General features: G+C 36.7%; 1 protein-coding gene across 1 annotated transcript; it reads left to right on the top strand.

Moving 5' to 3' along the window:
• Positions 1–18301: 18301 nt before the first annotated feature.
• On the top strand, positions 18302–19562 carry LOC134854280 (synaptobrevin homolog YKT6-like). Its single transcript, XM_063870478.1, has 3 exons — positions 18302–18524; positions 18796–18969; positions 19044–19562. Exons 1-3 carry the CDS (start codon positions 18345–18347, stop codon positions 19251–19253), a joined length of 564 nt encoding a protein of 187 aa, XP_063726548.1. The 5' UTR covers positions 18302–18344; the 3' UTR covers positions 19254–19562.
• Positions 19563–20645: the final 1083 nt, after the last annotated feature.

Raw genomic sequence — 20645 nt, 5'->3', positions numbered from 1 at the left:
AAGATTGTGCGGAATGAAAAGTTTTAACGGGCTTTAGGTTCTTACCATACAGTGTGCACTCGCGGCACTTCTCGCAGGTGTCGACTATCTGCCGGTTCAAGAATGGCCACCAAATATACTCTGAGGCTGACATCATGGCCTCTTGGCCAGGATGCGACCGATGAAGGCGGGCAAGGACGGCTGGTCTCAAAACTTCTGGGATGGCCAGTTTGTTGTCAATTATCACACAGTTGTTGACGACCGCTGCCTTGGGCCAAAATTGGGCCATGTAAGATCCGAGTTTGTTAAAACTGGAAACGTCTTTGCTGTTAATAGCTCGTTTCATCGGGCCCAAAAATCGGTCTTCCTCCGTGAGCTCGGCTAGAAGATCCGCGTCGAATAAGCCTGGTAGTCCCACAATTTCTTTCTTTGACTTTGAGACGATAGGTTTTCCACCATTGATTGCGTACACACCAACTTTATCAGCAAGTTGGATTCTCCCCGGTCTTGATAATCGGCACTTCTTCATAGCTTCCAAAAGCTGGTTGTGTCCCTCCCTTCTAGAGGCAGTTTTGGCAGCCACAAATCGGGTCTTCGCCGCACGCTCTCGTGTCCGATTACGTTGGCGCACCTGGTCCAGGCAAGAGATTCGTCCTACTTGACGAGATCTTACTGAAGGGCGCGGGCTCGGCCGACGAAAGTTAGGGGAACTCAAGGTGAAATTTTCGACAAAAGAGAGAAGTTCTGCTTGATCCTCCATTGAACTGTGTGACGGATGTGATTTAGTAAGGTTAGTTGGTTGAGTTATTGGTTTGTCGTTAGTATGTTGAAGAGCAGAATGTGGTAATGCAGTAGGATGGGAACCAGTAGGATTAGATGGATTCATGTTGTAGTTGATAGATAAGTGAAATAAAAGAGATTGATTTGAGTTAGAAAAAGATGAGAAGGAATATTTGCAACTATCTTTTAACAATTCAGGTCGGAGACAATGATTCCAGACAAGCGAATTTGGTTTATGATTATTAATTAGCATACCGGTTTCTGATTGGTCAATTTCGTAACAACATGACTTAACGCCCTCACTCGGTGAGAGACCGTACGCGCGAATTTGCATAACGTGATTTGATTGGTCGAGAAAACAGTTTGATTTCAGAGTTTGAGGCACAACAACCTCTTGCGACGGGGAACATATTTTACTAGCCGAATCAAGTATATTGAATGTATTAATAAATGATAAGGCCGAATTAAAAGCCTCAATAGACTTTACAACAAAAAGTTCATCATAAATTGATGGCGCTGGAGCTGAAAAGGTTGGATGTCGAGAAAGGTAGTCCACAATGCCTAACGTAACCCCAGGCACGTGAATAACTTCAAAGTCAAAGGGTAGTAACCGGTTCGCCCAACGTGAAAGGCGCGACTGATAGGATTTGTTATTATAATTTTCGCTTAGCGCCGAAATGATGGCTTTGTGGTCGGTTAATACTTGAAAACGATTTCCCAACAAATAAGTACGAAAATGTTCGCACGCCCAAACGATCGTCAACAATTCAAGTTCATTCGTACTATATTTTGATTCAGCATTATTGAGGAAGCGTGAGGCAAACGCAGTTGGAGCCCAAACCCCTTGCTCGATCTCCTGTTCCAAGCATGCTCCTAACCCGTTATGACTAGCGTCACATTTTACCCGAGACGTTTTTGAAGAGTCATAATGGAATAAGTTGGGAATGTTAGCCAACAGGTTTATAATACTCTTGAAGGCATTATCTTGTTCCTCCCCCCAACGGAAAGACTGTTTATTGCATGCCTTTAAAGATTCTCGAAAATGAACGGTATAGGTGTGTAGGTCAGGTAGGAATCGTTGCAAATGATTTAACTTCCCCATAAACGAGCGGAGCTGCTTTAAAGTTTTGGGGGGTTTCAGTGATCGGACCGCATCAATCTTTGAAAATTTCGGAGAGTACCCGTGCTCATTTATAACGTAACCTAACCAAGTTAGCTGGTTTACTGAGAACTCGCACTTACTGAATTTCAATGCCCAGCCTTCTGCGTCGAGTCGCTGCATCACTCTCTCGACCAACTTATTGTGATCTTGGACATCTCCCTTCGTGACTACTAGGATGTCGTCCAAGTAACAGATTACACCTTCTAATCCGTGCAAGGTACAATCCATCGCCTTTTGAAACTCAGTCGGCATGTCAGTCAACCCATAGAACCCTGTCTTAAATCGATAAGTCCCCGTAGCATCTCCACACAAAATATTGAAATTACAGTGACTGCTGGTAAATGATGACAACGGCAGCTGACTCAAGGCATATTTCAAGTCTAACGAGGTGAACCAGACGGTGCCAGGTACGTCTTTAGTGATTATTTGGGCCACCGAATCAACAAGTTCGTGAATATTTGGCATCTGGTATTTATTCTTCCAGATTTGCGCGTTCATCGGTTTAGCGTTTAAGGCGAGTTTTATCGAGCCGTCCTTCTTGGCGGTCAGTAAGATGGGTGCTATGAAATAATCGGTTGTACATTTATCCAATTTCTCAATGTGACCTTGTTTTACCAATTGTTTGATCTCATTAGCGACTCTATCCTGCTGGTGAATTGGGACTTTACGTCCCTCCACTTGACGCGGTACCAAAGGATACTTGAAATTTGTAAACACTTTGTGGTTCTTTGATATTCCTAATCGATTAAACACATGCGCGTATTTTTTGGCGAAGAAAGAGCTCCAATAATCAGAGATAGGATCTTGGCTCTGAAATTCAAGTTGCTGTACGTGTTCGGCCCTCAGTTGGGTGGTCACTACACCCAGTTGGTCTTGCAGGTCTAGACCAAACAGGTTTCTTGTTCGGTTCTCAGAGACAAGGAAACAAGCCTCTTCCACTTTCCAACCACTAGACGAGATCGGGAGACAAACTGAGCCAAGGAGGCGAATCGGTTTTTTATTGTAATCGACATACAGAGTGTCTATAGGGTACCGTGCCACATCTCGAAATTGCAAAGACGGGTTGCGTTGTAATATTAAATCGCAAGTACGTTTATTAATAAATGAGACCGGACTTCCAGTGTCGATAGTTGAATAGAAAAAACTCAATCCCGTACACAGCTGGATACTAAGACTTCTTGGTTTTCCCTTGTTTGATCTGAGGAGCTCAATGCTATCTATCTGAACAGCACTTTCTAGCTGTAACACACTGTATTCAGGTTCGCTATCATAATCTGCATCTATAAAGTTGCAATCGATTGAGGGGTCTGTCACTGCCTCACTATCATCGACCAAATTGAGTCGCCGTCTTGATGAATTACAACATTTGGCAAAGTGACCTCGTTTTTTGCAAAGATTGCATGTAACCTCTCGAGCGGGACACGACTTTCTGTGTTCCAGGCTGAAAGGATTGCCACAGAAATAGCATGCTTTGTTGCTTTTGTTACTTTGTGTGTTTTGTCGATTATAGTTGTTCTGAGGAATATTCCGCTTTCCTCTAGATGACTGTATCGAGAAAGTGGGCTCTTGTTTTACCTTGATGCCGGTAACCTGGTTATGCGGGAGTAGTTTTTGGAACTGGGCCGACGTGCTAGCCCCTTTTTCACACTCCAGAGCGAGTTGAAATGTATCCTCTAAGTTTGCTTTTGCTTTAATCAATTGCTGTTGAACATCCACATCATGAATTCGTCCTACGAAAAGATCTTTCAGAGTATCCCTCTCTTGAGCACGTGGCCAATTACACAAGGCAATTTGAGCACTGAGACGAGCGTAAAATGAAGAAAAAGTATCATTTTCCAACATAAAGATGTTATTGTACAGTTTAATGCGCTCAACAGTATAATCGCGTTCTATCTTGAATAGTACTTCGCAAGCCTGGTGAAAATCCCGAAATGAGGTAACACTAATGTCCGTATGCGGGTAAGAATCTGCGGCGAAGCGTCGTTTTCCTTCGTTTCCTAGAGCGAAAAACAGCCGTGCCTTCAGACGGGCTTCTGCTTCGTGATAAAACCAGTTTAGGCCTATTCTAAGGCCTTTCCTTCTGCGCTCGGTATTGAAGTCATTAACACGACGAATCGCTGCCTGATCTCTGAGAAGGCGTGCATCGGTCTCCGCAGCGGTTTCCGTTTCACCTACAGTCTCAGCTTTTGGAGGTGGTTCGTCTATAACCTCCACGGGTTCTGCTAATACATCCTGCGGGTTCAGATTATCTTTCAACCCCACTGCCAGGAAGAATTGTCCAATCCAAGATTCCCAAAGAAAAGGCGGGTTAATCGAAGGTTTTGCCCAAAACGGAGGAATACCCAACAGGTCAGTCCTGTCTTCGTTCACAGGAACTGCTGGCTGCGCCATGACATTTGCCGAGATTTAAAGGACAAAACTAGGTTGTTCGTAATAGTGAATTGATAGATTAGTTGCTTAGATTCTTGGTTATTTAGATTTAGTTAGTCAGGCTCTGACTAATAGAAATAGGTTGAACAAAAGTGTTGAATAAAGTTTACATCTAACAAGCGATGAAAAGAACATAAGAGTGAATCACACACAGTGTATCACTCAGAAAAGCCAAACCAGTGACCTTGAGCGGACTGGTATAATAAATCTGCAGCATGGCTGCAAAAGGCAATTTAACAAATGAGGTACTAAATGTCGCCTCATCACAGGCGCCTTTATATACTAACTTTGAGTTTGCAGCGCGCAAAACCTTCAAAGTAAAGCTCAAAAAAAGCAACGCTCGTCAACATATTTCTTGTGTTTTTGACCCTGTTGATGTTCTTAACTGTAAGATAACGTGTAGGTGAAAGATAATGCGTAAAAAAAATGAAGCAATATTTTCAAATTGTCTATGCAAACTGATGCATGAAAAATTTTCTGACTATTTTTTTCTAATTTCACCGAGGGGAAGTTAACTATAAATGAGCCGAAGTATCAATTTTGAATCTAAATCCCGACTATTTAATTTTAGAAAATCAAAATTGATGTCAATTCCATGCTTTTTTTTCAGGTCCTTGCCCCATCATAAACTTGCAAAAAAGTTGCCTAGCATTAAGCTTTGCGTGTATGAGGTGATAAAAGAGATTGTATTTTTTTTGTGCGCACTGATGCAGTTGAGAAAACAACTTTCCTCGCAGTTTAAAAAACTTAAAGGTCAAACAGGACTGCTCATATCAGGGCAATGCCCTGAATGTTTCTTCTGCTTTTAAAACCTTTGGAGCAGTAATAACATGAAGAAATAAAATATATGATAAAAAAATTTAAAAAAATTTATTTGAGATTACTTGTGAAAATCATCCCCCCACACGCCATTTAAAATACAAAGTGATAAATTTCGCTTCTAATAACAAGCACTTATGGCAAATAAGCTTTCTTCAACCAATTTGGAACTATTTCTGAGAGAGGTTAAATCTCCACTTACGCGTTAATACTGCAACTTATATCGCGCGGTAAATGTCCTAAATTGGGCAAAATGGCTATCTTTGAACCCCCATAACTTTACAAAAAAAATCACAGGTGAAATATCAATTAAAATTTTTTTCAAGTCAGCAATTTTTTTTTAATGATAAAAGAAATTCCGTCAAAAAATGCTAGTTAAAAAGGAATTAGAACAGAATCTAAGTTCAGCTCCAACAGATGAGCTTGGCGGCTTTTATCAAGTTTCCTAAAATTTATTGATCCGGCTAAATGCAAGTAATAAAAGTTACCCTATTCATTTTTTCATGCTTGTACGTTATATCACGGTTTTGATTATCAAAGTTCATTCTGATTAAACTTTTGAAAGTTGAGATTCTGAAAAATCAAAGACTTGACTGAAAAAGCCGAAATAACAACTGGCTAGGTTAGCTTTCAAGGAAATGTTTAAGCTTGGTCAAAGTTGCCTGTGCACTCAGTTTTTTTTAAAATTAGAATTAACTTCTACAAAACAAAAAACACACTAAAAAATCTGAAAGAAAAAGGCTCCGTAGAACGAGAAAAAAACGCTTTGCGCAGTAACTAGCACAGAAAAATCCGATCAATTTTAAATGTTATGAAACAAGTACAAAAAATTCAACAAAAGCTGAAAATTGGGCCATTCTTAGCTCGATAGTGATTTGAGATAACTGATTGGCACAATTACCGAAATAAACCAATCTAATCTCATAAAGAGCAAATCTAACTTTTTCTTTTGATTTGCTCTTGAATATTTGATTTATTTTTGTTTGAAATGTTGTCATTAGAAGATAATGTGCTTGTGATACTTGTTTAGCAACCAGGTAATTGTGATCATTTGCACATGGTTATCTGAAGAATGAAGAAACCTTTGACGTGAGCTACTATGCAGCTAAGTGAAATCGGATCATTACATTTGAAAGTTTTCTCTTCGACCACTCAAACGGGGATTGATTAAACCCAAAAAATATTGAAGAAAACGCGGAAAATGATTTCAGTTACTGTAATCAAATTAACCAACTTTTGGTTTTTTCAATTTTTTTTTGAATCTGATGCAAAAAATCATTTTAGTTTTACTAATTTAGTATCAGATAAAAGTTGCATCTTGCTAAAAATTGAATAACAGATACAAATGTAAATATATATTGTTGTAAATTTTTATAAATTATATATTTTAATATATATACTTGAAATTCAGCAGGTGGTTTGAGCGGTCGCAATGTATTCAAAATTATGTTTCGTCTTGAAGTAAAAAACATGATAAAGATAAACTTGCTTGTTTGCGTTTCATGGTTTTGTTACATGGGGAACGCATTTAAGGAAACAAGTACTGGATTTGGTTTAAAGCTAGAAAGAGGAGGAGAATGAAAGTTAGAAGAAAGAGCGACTTGGCCGGATGCAGATGCTCCGAACGTAAACGCGCTTCTTCGCAAGCAATTAGCAATCTATGTTGTTGAGAGGTTGAGGTTAAGTCGTTTGCAAACCATTGATATTGTCTGTCGAGCAACCACTTATTGGTGGTAAATTTGAAGCCCTGAGTTAAAGCTCAGAGCAAAAATACCTTTCAAATGGTATAATCAATTTCCTCGGAAATTGTTTGCTTAAAAATCGAATTATGTTTTTTTTTGAAATTAAGAAATTTTTTTGGTTTTAATATGGTGAAAAATATCATTTAACGCTTTTTATCAGCGCCCAATTTATAGATGCTGGTCAATGGACAAAGTTTTAAACATGATCCAAATTCTATAAAGGTTTCACCATCAAACTATGGAAAATTATGGAAAGGATTCTGCGTACAAACTATGGAAAAGTTTCATTAACGCTGTAACCTTGTCTTTTTTTAGGCCAACGTTTTAAGTTATTTGTTAATATTTTTGACAATTTATACTAATTTATATTGGTTTTTCAGATTATGACTGAGATGTTAGAGACGAAGCTCGCTGCTTTTAATTCAGGGCCATTTAATTGGGCTCAAAGTCAACTCAAACAAATTTGAGGTAGTCTCATTGGCAGCATTCTTTCGGACTCCCCGTACGAGTCAAATTGTAAAGCTTTGAAAATTATTAGCTGCCGGGGAGACAAAACCAGCTAAGTAATCGATTTACTTGTTTTATCAAAAATTTTTGTTTCAAAAAACACGAGACCAGTCACAAATTGGTCGAATATTTATGACTTTGCCTTGATATCTTCAGTATTGTTGTCGGTTCAATTACTGAAATTTGCCAAAATTTAGCACATCACACGCAAATAACTTCTCTTTTAAACAAGAAAGACTGAACAACACCAAAAACTTGGGTCTTTCAGAAGAAAATTGTGTCCAACGGCTGTCCCATAGTCCTACACAAATGTTTTTAAACATTTTTTTTTTGCGAGAGCAACTGTAATTTTTTAACTTCAACAACATTCTTTTAATGCCTAGTCATTTGAGTTACAACAATTTCAGTCCAAGACACTCTAACTTATTTTGCCTGGCTTACAACAACAAATTTGATCCTCGAACGAGGAACCGCTTAACCCTTCCTACTGATTGGCATATTGGCCTCTTTAATCTAAAAGTTAATTAGACAAATTTAAAAATTAGGCAAAAACTTCCATAAAAAACTAAGAAAAAGTATTGAATATGAGGGCTCACTGAATATTTGCTAATTGTTCGTCAAGTGAGTAGTATGAAACAAGATCAATCAATCAACTATAAAAACCTCAAAAAACTACACGAAATTATAGCAATTTGTATCGTTAAATAGTCAACGTAGTTTATCGAAAATTTGGACCTGACACTGCTAGCTTAAGCATTTCTTAGAGAAATGTAAGAGAGGTATCATTCAGTACAATTTTCATTCACTTTTCCAAGTTTGTATCTCTGGAACTTTAACCTTTTGTATCTATGCCTTTTTCCAAAAATAACGGAAGAAACCTATCATATTTACGCAGATTCTTCGGAAAAATTGTACCTAGTTTTTAGCCGAAAATTTTTTAATGGATTTGAAACAAGCCACTCTTCAATTCATTGGCTAATTTTTCACTGACAAGCATTTATCAATATGTCTCTTTCACTTGTCCCAAAAGTATCAGGAAAATTATCTGAGTTGGGTCTGAAGAACCCCAAGAGACCATTCGGAATATGGAAAGGCGTAAGCTAGACAGAATATCTTAAGTTTTTTCAGAGCATTTCTTGCTGTGTAAACAGTATAAGGAGTTTGAACTTTTGGGTACCCATGGGATTTTATGACTGCATTAAATTGGCTCAGAAAGGAATTGTGCAGACAATATGGTTTTCCGGAACCGCGTAAAATTCATGTTCAATAAAGTCCCAAAAAACGTCTAAATTTTCGAATCGTATCTGCTTGCAAACACGTTTTCTTCATGTAACCCAATAGACTTTCAAAAAGGGGTCACTCTGGAAGAATTACCACTTCATTATTTTATAAAAAATGATGGGTTGCTTGCGCGCAATAAGATGGAGCGTTATCTTGCTGCAAAAGTGCGGAGTCGTCCATAATGGGCAGTACATTGGCGCCCAGCAAGTCAAAATAAGCCGCAGCCTTAATAGTACCATTGATGTGTATCCGTAGTTTCCGTAACCCTGAGTAGTTGATCAGCCCTAGGACCGTCGAAGACTTTGTTTTTCTTCTTCCACCTTTTGCCAAATATCGCTCATCATACCGGTTGTGGGTCCCAGGAGGGCACTGAGCATACTCTTTCAAAATTGCTCTAGTCGGAGAAGCAAATTCCAGTCTTCCGGGGGGGTTGATTGGTGAGTGCGGCATCACTGCAGTTTCCTCTTTCAATGCAAAAATTGGAGTTTTGGTTTCCGGGCTGCAACGTTTCTCCCAGACCAATCGTTTTTCAGCTGCCTTGATGTCAGATGGGGTCACAGTTTGGCTAGTCTCAAACGTCCGGTAGTGGAACAGCGGGTTCATTTCGGAAGTCTTCCCGGGATAACCTTCCAGAAAATGATCAAGTTTCTGTTGCAGCGTTTAACAGAAAATCAAACAGAAAGCAAGACAAAGGGCATCACGTAGAGTGGTGCTTCCAAAAAAAAACAATTCAAATGGAAAACCAAGCTACGTGACTCGTTAAAAAGCTCCACAATTTTTTTAATTTTTCAAGAAACTGAAAACTGATCAATCGTCGTGAAATAATACTAAAAAAAGCTATTTACAGAAAAAAGACTGCAAGAAAACTTTTGTTCTGAAAAAAGTATATTTAAATTGAGAATTTACTCCATTGAAAAAAAAATTTACCATCCCGGGTTGAGATCGCGGGTTTAAATTTTGCTTCAAGAAACCCCTCAAAAGCCTCTCATTTCTTGCAGCGGTTTTGAATGAATTATCACGCAAGATTTGAGGAGTTTTTGAGAGGTTTAATGGAAATACGTTCAAAACCGATCAAATGCATAAAGAGGCCCAGAAAAGGCAATGTGACTCTAAAAAGCAGTTGAAGTATTTCCAACAAGTTGAAAAATTATGTTCGAGCACACTTGTCCCGCACTCGACATACATTCGACATACATGCACTCGCATACATGCATGCATGTATGTATTTATGTATGTATGTATGCATGTATGTATTTATGTATGTATGTATGCATGCATGTATGTATGTATGTATGTATGTATGTATGTATGTATGTATGTATGTATGTATGTATGTATGTATGTATGTATGTATGTATGTATGTATGTATGTATGTATGTTACAGAAAAATTTTTTTTCTATGTCTCATGTTTTTTTGGTTGAAAAACTAGGCAGTCTGAGTTCTCAACCATCGCAATTGCCTTGATTGAAAATCTCCTAACTTAAACAAATTACCATGAAAGAAGGTTAATAGATTTTTTTCTCATCGGATCAAACTTGAAAGAGATGTGCCACGAGCAAAGATACAATGTCCATTGTGGTTATTTTTATATGTCTTTGATCTACAAAATTTATTATATGACGGATGGGTTTTAGTACATTTTGTGGTCAAAATTTATGTAATTGCTTAAAAGTATTCCCTGAGCCAAATTAAAAATTCCCTACAGGAGCTAACAACTTTTCAACAGAAAATCAATTGAACTTGCACGCATCAAAAATAAACTTTAATTCACTTTTTTTTGTCAAAAAATGATGAATGTAACTGGTCTTCTTTTTCTATGAATTTATGCCAAAAAAAATTAGAACATAATTATTTAATTTCAATTCTTGATTCTAATTTGCCACTCCAAGCAAAACAGAAAAATTTTTCCATAAAATCCTGCAAGGAAAAAGGACAATGCAGAAGAATAACTGCCCACAATTCTTTAGCTGTTGTTTAAATTGTTTCACTGTTTTATTTATCACACCTAGAAATTGGAGCAATTCGCTGAAGCAAATAATAAACTAATGCTGTCTCTAGAAGAACAATTGACTTGGGCTGGGACACGAATATTTCTCAGATCAAAACTTAACACCTATGAAAAACAAGTCATTTCTTTGAATTGAAAATAGAATTGAACAAAAAGTTGTTAAAATTTTGTCTAAGTATTTTACTCTAAAATAAAAATGCTTTTCGAAAAGCGCAAATGCCTAAAACCTACTGACAGCTTTTTTAAATAACCATCGAGCCAAGCAAATTATATTCGACAACTATTACTCAACTGTTTTTCTGTATAAAAATCTTTTTCACAAAAATTGAAAAAGTGAATAGTTTTGGCAAATAAATTTAAGGATTTCGACAGGAAACTACTCTTTCAATGAAGACCTCAAAAAAAATTTTTAAAAGAAACTTTTTTAAAAGAAGAAAAAAAATTTTGCAATTCATCTGTTTTCAATAAATTTTCTAGAATGTTATTTTTTGATGTCGAGTGCAGCATTGTTCTTTGTTTGTGGATCATCGGGATTAAGATAAGTTTTGATGTAACCAAAAAAAATCCAAAGTCAAGAAAAAATTTTAACCTGTCTACGTGATACAATTGAAAAGTTTCGACCAATCAAAAACATACATGTAAATTTACATAAGAAAAAACGTAATTTTTAGTATTAACGCAATATTTCCTTGTTTTGGCAAAATGATTTTCGGATCTGGTATTACAGTTGTTTCAAACTATTTTTACAACAATTTTGGTGTTTGGCTTCTGAATTCTTTGAGCGTTTTGGTTTTTTCAGTCTCTAGTGTGATTAGTTTATGGGTGTTACTTGTTTGGACTATAATCACTGGCTTTAACTCTGCAGTTCTAGAAGCCTCCTTACCACCTTTTTGCGAAAGTTGTCTTTCTGAGGAGTCCTCTTTGCGATGTTAATCAAGCCTCGTGGCAAATTTTGCACCATTTGGCCGGCGTAGGTGAAGTTACATCGACTATTCTTAACCTTATGCATTACTTTCGATTTCGGAAAGGAACTTTTGAGGAGAGGGAAGAACGTTTTCAATTAATTGGTGATGAAAACAGTTCGTACTGTGAAATTTTGGCGGAATATTTTAATTGATACTTGTGATAGGTTGCCTCAATACAGTTTTTTTTAAATGGGGCGTGAGTCAGCCGGCCAAACCACCTTTCCCTTTACTGATTTCAGAACCGCTAAATTCATTTGTTTTCAGTAATTTTGTTATAAATTTAGATAGTATCTCATCCGACTATTGTTCCGGATATTGGTTACAGGAGCTAACATTTTTAGACAGATAATCAGTTGAAATTGTATGCATTAAAAACAAAAATTTAAATAATTTTTTCAATCAAAAAATTGATGAATGGAACATGTCTTCTTTTTCTATTCATTTATGCTGAAAAAACCTGAATGCAACTTTTAACTTTAATTCTTCATTCTAATTTGTCACTCCATGCAAAAAAGAAAATGAATTGCATAAAATCCTGCACTAAAATAAGACAATGTATAAAATTGAGGAAAAATGCCCACAATGTCTTTAACTGCTATGTTTTACTGTTTTTTTTTCTTATATAGAAAATGGAGCAGTTCTTCAAAGCAACTAAAAAAACTAATGCTGTCGCTAGAAGAAAAATTGACTTGGGCTGTGACACGAATGTGTTTCAGATCGAAACTAAACAGCTCATCTTCTCTGCAAGTCATCTTTTGAAATCAATTCATTTCATTGAGTTAAACAGAAATTGTTTTTGCTTATGCATCATCAGGATTAAGCTAGGTTTTGATATAACCAAAAAAATCATTGATCATGAAAATTTTTCAATTTGTCTACGCGATACAATTAAAAAGTTTTGACCAATCGAAGTCATGCATGTAAACCTAAATATTAAATTATGTAAATTTTAGTAACTTTTTCTTTTAAATTTCTGAATGTTTCCCGCGCAACAGTTTCTCGATTTGGCGAATTAATTTTGGGTCGTCCAGCTCACGTACAGGTTTGTTTTTTGTTTGAGCCCCTCGCCCAGTTACTGGTTCCCATAGGATAAGGTTAAGGAACTTGTTGCTCTCTCAAGAGTTGAGAAGATTTTCTTGCAGAAAATGTACAATTTGAGCTTCAAACCTCTAAAGTACTGCAATTTTTCTCAAGTTTTCTTCTCTGTTCAGAGATTGCACGTTTTATGGGATGGGCTTTGACGTAATTTTTGCCTGACTTCATTTTAAAAAAGTGGTAATCATACAATTTTCATAAATGACAAACTTTTAGTCATACAATTTTCATATATGGGAAACTTCTAATTTTACAATTTCCATATATGGGAAAATGTTTATCATAGAGATTTCATACAATTTTCTGTACGTATGGAATTGTATGGAATTGTATGACAAGAAGTTTCTCATATATGGAAATTGTATGATTAGAAGTTTTGGTCAACCCGGGATGGCAGTTGGTTGATTTTTTGCAAAAAATTTTAGTGATAGGCTCCTGAGTTTTTTAAGCGTGTTTGTTTTTTTTGTTTCTAGTAGTGTGATTAGTTCATGGGTGCTACCTGTTTTGACTATAATCTTTAACTCAGCATTTCTTGTAAATTATTACCACATTATTGCAGGCTGTCCTTCTGAGGAGTCCTCTTTGCGATATTCCTCAAATCTCGTTGCTAAATTCCGCACTGTTTGGGTGGCAAAGGTGGAGTTACATAGACTCTTTTGAAAATTTAAGAACCTCGCAATTTGGGTGTCGCATAGAAACTTTTGTCGAAAGGAAGAACGTTTTCAATTTCCTGTTGTTGAAAAATATTTCCGCCTTGAAAATTTGACGCAAAATTGTACTTAATACATAATGTGACGCCATGCGACAGCTCATCCATTTCATAACATCACCGTGGTGCTACCCGCAGGGCTTTTTGGGTACTGAGTTGTTACCCATTTTCCTTTGATTTACCTTAATTCTACCTTAATTATACCTTAATTATACAAAAATGTAAAAGTGGTTATCTTACCATATCTTTCTCCACATAAGTGGAAGATTGGTTATACTGACATCTTTGTTTTCAAAAATATTGATATGGGTGAAGTCTCTTCCATTCGTCAATGCATGTGTTCAAGAACATGTGTTCAATAGTAACTTAACTTAAAATAGTAGTTTAACTTAAACTTAACTCGGCAACGTTTGTGGCGTTTAAAAGTAGATGTGATAGATTGCCTCAATAAAGCATTGCTAAAGTAGGGGGAATCAGTCGGCCAATCCACGTTTCCTTTTACTGATTCCAGATCCGCTAAATTGTTTTACTTTCAGTAATCTTGTTGGAAAATGTAGTTTCTATCTTTTCCGACCATTGTTTCGGATATTGATTTTCACTCCATTTTTTCCGGTGAACAAACTTTTTTTTATCGGCTACTCCTGAAAACCCAGCGGATAGTCTCTTCGGAGATTTTTTGTCTTCGGAAGTGCAAAGATTCTAAGCTTAAGGATCGTTCCATAATCAGTGTGTTTCTAGTATCACCCACATATGACTTGAGTCATCCTCTGCGATCAAATCCAGAAATGACAAATTACGTTCAAACTATATTTTTATAAAGTGAATGGAAAGTTTGAGTGCCGTCTGCTCGCAGCCTCAAGGACTACACTAGGCGCGCCGCTCACGTTTCTAACTATGTCATCCACTTATTTCGGAAAAAAAATGTTTAACACTTGTCTTGGATCGATTAGTTTCTTGTTTCAAGTATGTCCTACCATACCGAACTATTTTACCAAGGTTCGCGTATTCGGATTCCATATGTTACCACAACATAAGTAGTACTATTTCAAGCAGGCTTCGGTTTCTACCCAGTTCGATATGTTCCTTTTTTCAGGGCAGACTTCCTTATGATTTTCTTTTAAATGCAGTTTCTTATAATTTTGGCCATAACTAGGCTAGAATTAACGCAAGGGAATTACTCAAAGCTAGACCGTCTCTTTGTACTCACTGTAAACCGTTGCATTCAAACACAACTTCATTCACAGCCTTTTGTAGCAATTTTTTTCAATTTCGCGAGAAATTCTAGGAGCATTGGTTTGCTTCTGAAACATCCGCGTGGCTATATCAAAACCTTGTTTGAGCGGTATTTTAACTTACAATTTTTAATTAATTAAGGAAAATATAACATCCAAAGTCCACTTTCTTTTTCTCCAAGATCTAACTAGCCATATGAGTTTTCGTCTACTGATTTCATACAAGCTACCAGGTACAAAAAGGATAAGACTAAGTTGTTTTCAGATTCACGGAATCAGTTTGTCAAGTTGGCAGACGTATGCTTGTTGGTGCCATGAGTTGTCATGCTGTTTTTCAGCACATCGAGCCAGAAGATAATCTGCTTACTGGACAGATGTAGCTGTTCCAGCAGAAGTCGTAGGTTGTCCCTCTGTTCTCTGTTCACAATATGTTTTATATAATCTATTGTTCGCAAATAAATTGTAATTCATGTTGTGAAAGAGCTAGACCGCAATGCACGCAGCAATAAAAATTTGTTCTACAGACGTAAGCTTGTTGGTGCCATGAGTTGTTATGCTGTTTTTCAGCACATCGAGCCAGAAGATAATCTGCTTACTGGACAGATGTAGCTGTTCCAGCAAAAATCGTAGGTTTTCCCTCTGTTCTCTGTTCACAATATGTTTTATATAATCTATTGTTCGCAAACAAATTGTAACTCATGTTGTGAAAGAGCTAGACCGCAGTGCACGCAGCATTGATTTTTCACGCTTACTACTGTGCAAAACAAAGTCTGAAAACGATGGATCTTTATCTTAAAAAAAGCAAGGGCGACTTAATCAATGGCAAGACGGAGACCTGGATGACCTATATAAAGTAGGAAAGGCGCTGCAAATTTGCTTGACAAAAGGAAATACAGAAAATACTGACACTTAATCACAACAGTTCAAAAAACAAATGAATACTGGAAAAATATCAAGCGCAATAGCAAAACTAACGGATACATCCAAAGACGTTCTTTCGCTCGACGAGATCGTCAAAAATATAACAATAGAACAAATTTTTATTTTGAGAACCATCTGAATCAATTGATGGTAACTTTATTACACCAGTCTCAAATGAAACAAGGCTTTTTCACCCATCGATATTTGATCAGCAGTTTTTCGATACATGGTCAACAGATCAAGAAAGCAGACATAAGAACACAGGGATATGATGGACAATCTGGCCTTGATGGAAATAATTAGAGACGTATTTCAACACACTTCGGACAACAATCAGTCGAGATTTAAAAAACAATAGCCAAAATTGCCAACAAATTGTCAATTGAAGAACTAAATCGAGAACTAACGGAACCGTATAACGCATGTAGGTTATAACCCTTAGATAATAATCCAGGAGTAGGAACAATAGGCATAGGAGAAGTTATTAGTAGGATAATAGAACTAACAATAACCAAATGCCTTTAAAAAGAACTCATGTCGCTCGGTTCAAACTACCAACTCTGTCTAGGACAACAATGTGGCAATGAATATGCGATCCACACGCTAAGAGATCAATATAGCAAAACCTCAGCCGATACTGTTTTAATCATAAATGCCGAAAACGCTTTCAACTCGCTTAATTAAAAAATGGCATTGAAAAACATCAAAAATGCCTGCCCATTTCTGTCAACACCGATTAGGAACTCGTTATCCAATCCATCGAAACTGTTCATAAATAGAATAAAACCATCTAATTTCAAGAACGGACAACCAGGGGGATCCGCAAGCAATAACCATGCACGATTTCAGAAACAGTTCGCAGATGACGGAAACGCAGAAATACAAATTAAGCAATCTACGAACCGTCTCCCATAAAATTGTATCACTAGGTAACTTGTTTGGCTACCATGTTATAGCTTCCAAATGCCAGCTCATAGTCGACAATAATTAACTCGATGAAGCTGAGAAATTTTTTGAAACTACAGGAATTATTATAAATGCAAGCGCTTGAGTGCTTAATTCTGTTAAAGGAACAGAATCTGAAGGTTAAAAATTCATCGATTTCCAGCAGCAAAAAAACAAAACAAACTTTTAAAAACTAGTGAATTTTGCCAAAATCTCCCCGAAAACGTTTATCCCTGCTACACAACTGAAGTTCAAGATTTGCTGTCATTTCTAACCAGGACAACTCCTAAAACCATGAAAAACTTTGAAACTTGTGAAATGTTATCAAAGAACAACTAATACCTTACCTTATCGGTGAAGACACATTGAAACCCAACATTAATCGGTGAATTCACATTAATCGGTTAAGACATATGGAAACCCCACATTGCCTTATCCCTTAAAAAGGGCGGCCCTAACATCAAGCTCCTGTCCGACCATGAAAGCTATCTAAAATGGTCTAAGGAAACTTCACTAAAACTGGAATCTCAAGATCCTGTTACACCAAAAACACAGAAATGGAAATCTTGTACGAAATTCAAAAAACTGAAAACTGATAGAGCAAACCGAAAGAAAACAAACCTCCTTGACTCCATATATGAAACTGAGATATATGCTATCAACCTGAGAAGGGGGCCTCTAACTGGCTCAATGCCTTAACACCAAGCGCATACAACGTCAACCTGAATAATTCAGTATTCAGAAATTAAATGCACTTAAGACACGGATGGGAAGCGACCAAAATGCCACTCACATGTGTTGCAAAATTTAACCTGAAACATGCCCTACACGGTGCAAAGGGCGGTTACACACGCATAAGACAGAATGAAATTAAAGACACATTCGCCAACCTCATGATTGAGATTTGCCATGAGGTCGAGAAGCTTTATCAATAATTCATTAACAACTGAAGATGATGTATGACTTGACATTATAGCAAATGGACTATGTGGTTCATGTTTTAGCCGCGCTTTCTCTGATGTTAAAGTTTTTCAACACTCATGTCCAAACATCGCGAAAACTGCATAAAAACGCATACACATCACGAAATGATGCAGAACTTCAATTACCAGCAACGGATTTTAAACGTAGAGCAGAATAGCTTCAGCCTGCTGATTTTCGGATGCATCGGTGGCGCTGCTCCAACATCCACATGGACGGTGCAGCGAGTAGCGGAAAAACTAAGTGAAAAAAAAAGACAAGAAAGCTACCCAGAATCGATACAGTTCATGAGAACTAAAATAAGCTTCGAGCTCCGCAAGAGCTCTATGCTAATAAGGGGGTGCAGATGGCTGCGTAAACTTCAATTTATCGACAACTCTATAAGCTCTAGTGTAGAGAAAGGACGGTTAAGATAAATTAATATAACGATGATGCATTTAAAGCTGATATATGACTTCATTGATACAATCATTCAGTTTGCTGATTTATATGCTTTTTTATAACGCTGGTATGGCCCTAGCCAGCTTTACTAAACGGAAGGGACCCTTTTGTAATTTACACTTTTTAAAAAAATTTAATTTAAACACTATACTGTATTGATTCTGCGGATGGATTGTACAGTGATTCAAGTATTCTTTCTGAGTGTTGCTACGCTCCGCCTAGCTTTTTTTAATACTGATTTTTCTTCTTCCTGGCAAACAACTGCAATTACCATTTGCTATAATATTGCTTTTTACAGAAATTGAACTCGGACCTAATTTATTGGTCCAAATTTCAGATGCCAATATGAAAATTTATTACGTCGGAGTTTTGGAAAAGAGTGGTTCAACAGGGAAGACAGTGATTTCGGCAGAAGATGTGTCGAACTTCAGTTATTTCTATCGCAAAAATGTACAACAGTTTCTCAAATTCACTTCAGAGGTAGTAGTTGGGCGAACAAATGTTGAACAAAGAGTTAGAGTGCAGGTTATTTCCTAATAATAGTTCCTTTACGGCCTTATTGCGCAATTGTTTCTTTGTTATAACTGTTTTTGATTTTTTGAGGAGTTGATACTAGCAAATTTGATCTTGCAGGGAGTTGACATTCTCAAATTTTGGTTGCTGACTTTTGTATATTTCTCAAAAAACCAATAGCAACGTATTAGAAGTATTTTCCATCTCAAAAATAGCGTGCTTCAAATATGGACCGTCTTCAATTCATGCCGGCTCAGTAGTATTCTATTTCGAATATTTTTAGGAAAAGGAGTACTTCTGCTACTGTTTTGTCAGAACAGATGGGTTGTCATCTGTACTTATATCAGATAACGATTACCCACAACGAGTTGCTTTCACGCTTTTAATGAAAATTCTCGAAGAGTACAAAATGAGTGCATCAATGAGCTCTGATTGGCTACAAAAGCTCCTTATGAAAGTAAGAAGTGTTATTTTGAGTAGTTCAATTATTTTTTGAATTCTGTGTCGGATGTTCATATCAATCTTTTGTAGTATCAAGATCCACATGAAGCGGACTCTCTTCTGAAAGTTCAGAAAGAGTTAGATGAAACCAAAGTGGTACTTCATTCCACGATTGAGTCAGTTTTGAACCGCGGAGAGAAATTGGATGACCTGGTAGCGCAATCGGATGCCCTTTCTGCCACATCTAAGACATTCTACACGACAGCCAAGAAGAACAATAGCTGTTGTGGATACTTCTGAGACGAGTTTACCTAGAAGACAGTCAACTTTAATGGGTTTGGGATACTAAATGAGTGGATATCAGATAAAAATGGTGTTCCTCTTCCTCAGATCTTTGAAATCAATTATGCTAGCTAGTTTATAACCAAATCGATGTTTAAGTTAAGCCTAATTTTGTTTCTGCATTAATTGCAGCGACAGCTGTTGTTTTATTGCGAAGTTAATCGTTATAATGTGCTGTATCGTTTTTAATAGCTATAGAATGAAATAGAAAATTAATTGAATGCATTGTACACAAAAGATGGTTCTAAAGTTCAGAATTTCTGTGAATTTTTTCATCTTTCCTGACAGAGATACTTCCGTTTCACCTAAACTGTGTTGAGAATTTTCTTATCGTTGCTCCAAATCTTAACCGTTAGATTACATACAGTTTCATTCGACGCAAATTCAAGTACTCCATTGTGGCGGGTCTGTCTGTTTATCAAATAATAGCTCTTTCAGTCGTGGCTTAAATTGAATCAAAATTTAAAAAAAAATACCCCATATAAAGAAAAAACGTTTTGAACTTTTCGCTCTGTATACTTAAGTTGATTGGAGAAAAACGTTATTTCGCCTGAAAGAACTTCGGAAGAATCTATGTTTTATGCTAAATAAGGTTATAGTAACTCTTTCAGTATTAATGATCGAAATTTAAGCTCACTTATCGAAGTGTGGTTTTAGGTAGTTTAGTTTGTCAAATTTGATTTGTAACTATTTGACTTCTGATTTTTCTGACTTCTGAAGTGCAATTCAAAATCATTTGCTGAAAGGGAGGCAAACTACACTATCCAATCAGCAAAGTGGAAATGGCGCAAAAAGATGTGATTGAATTCGATTTTCGAAAGTGGTTTTTAATTAATAGATTTTTCCCAGTAAAAGAAAAATTTTATCTTTTGATCCAATGTTATCACTGTGGTAATTTAATTAGCAAAGTGGTAATCAAAAATTTCAAGTGATAGTTTTTCTTTCAACGTTTTAAAAAAATTGTTGGTATTTTTGAGTTCAGTGACCTGTATGATAGCACATGTTTCAATCGTTGTATTTCGGATTTTTCTTTGAATTGAATTTCTTTTTACCCTTGCGATTAACCGCGTTCTAGGCTTTTTTCCGTAAAGAACTTTGCTCACAGAATTTGCACATGAAAACGTTACACGTGTTTACTTCCTTCATTTATAAGTTTAAAGTCGAAGATTTTTTACTCAGTTGGCGCTGTGGTAACACCTATACTTGATAAGACAAAAGTCTGTCTATGGCTTTCTGTTGTGAACTGCCAATGATTTTAAAATGTTATGCGCAAAAAGGTACACCGAAAAATCGACTTGATAGTTAATAAAGTACATTATTTGTTGTACAGCAAGTTATGTATTTGATAAT

The sequence above is a fragment of the Symsagittifera roscoffensis genome, chromosome 1, assembly GCF_963678635.1.
Source record: "Symsagittifera roscoffensis chromosome 1, txSymRosc1.1, whole genome shotgun sequence".
NCBI classification, from domain to species: Eukaryota; Metazoa; Xenacoelomorpha; order Acoela; family Convolutidae; genus Symsagittifera; species Symsagittifera roscoffensis.
Note: the sequence above shows the minus strand (reverse complement) of the source record. Positions and strands in the feature narration are given on the sequence as shown.

Excerpts from the sequence above, each read along its gene's own strand:
- LOC134854280 (XM_063870478.1), top strand. The coding sequence starts at position 18,345 with ATGAAAATTTATTACGTCGGAGTTTTGGAAAAGAGTGGTTCAACAGGG. Across the intron at positions 18,525-18,795 it reads AACAAAGAGTTAGAGTGCAG|GAAAAGGAGTACTTCTGCTA; the intron begins GTTATTTCCTAA and ends GAATATTTTTAG. Across the intron at positions 18,970-19,043 it reads TACAAAAGCTCCTTATGAAA|TATCAAGATCCACATGAAGC; the intron begins GTAAGAAGTGTT and ends AATCTTTTGTAG.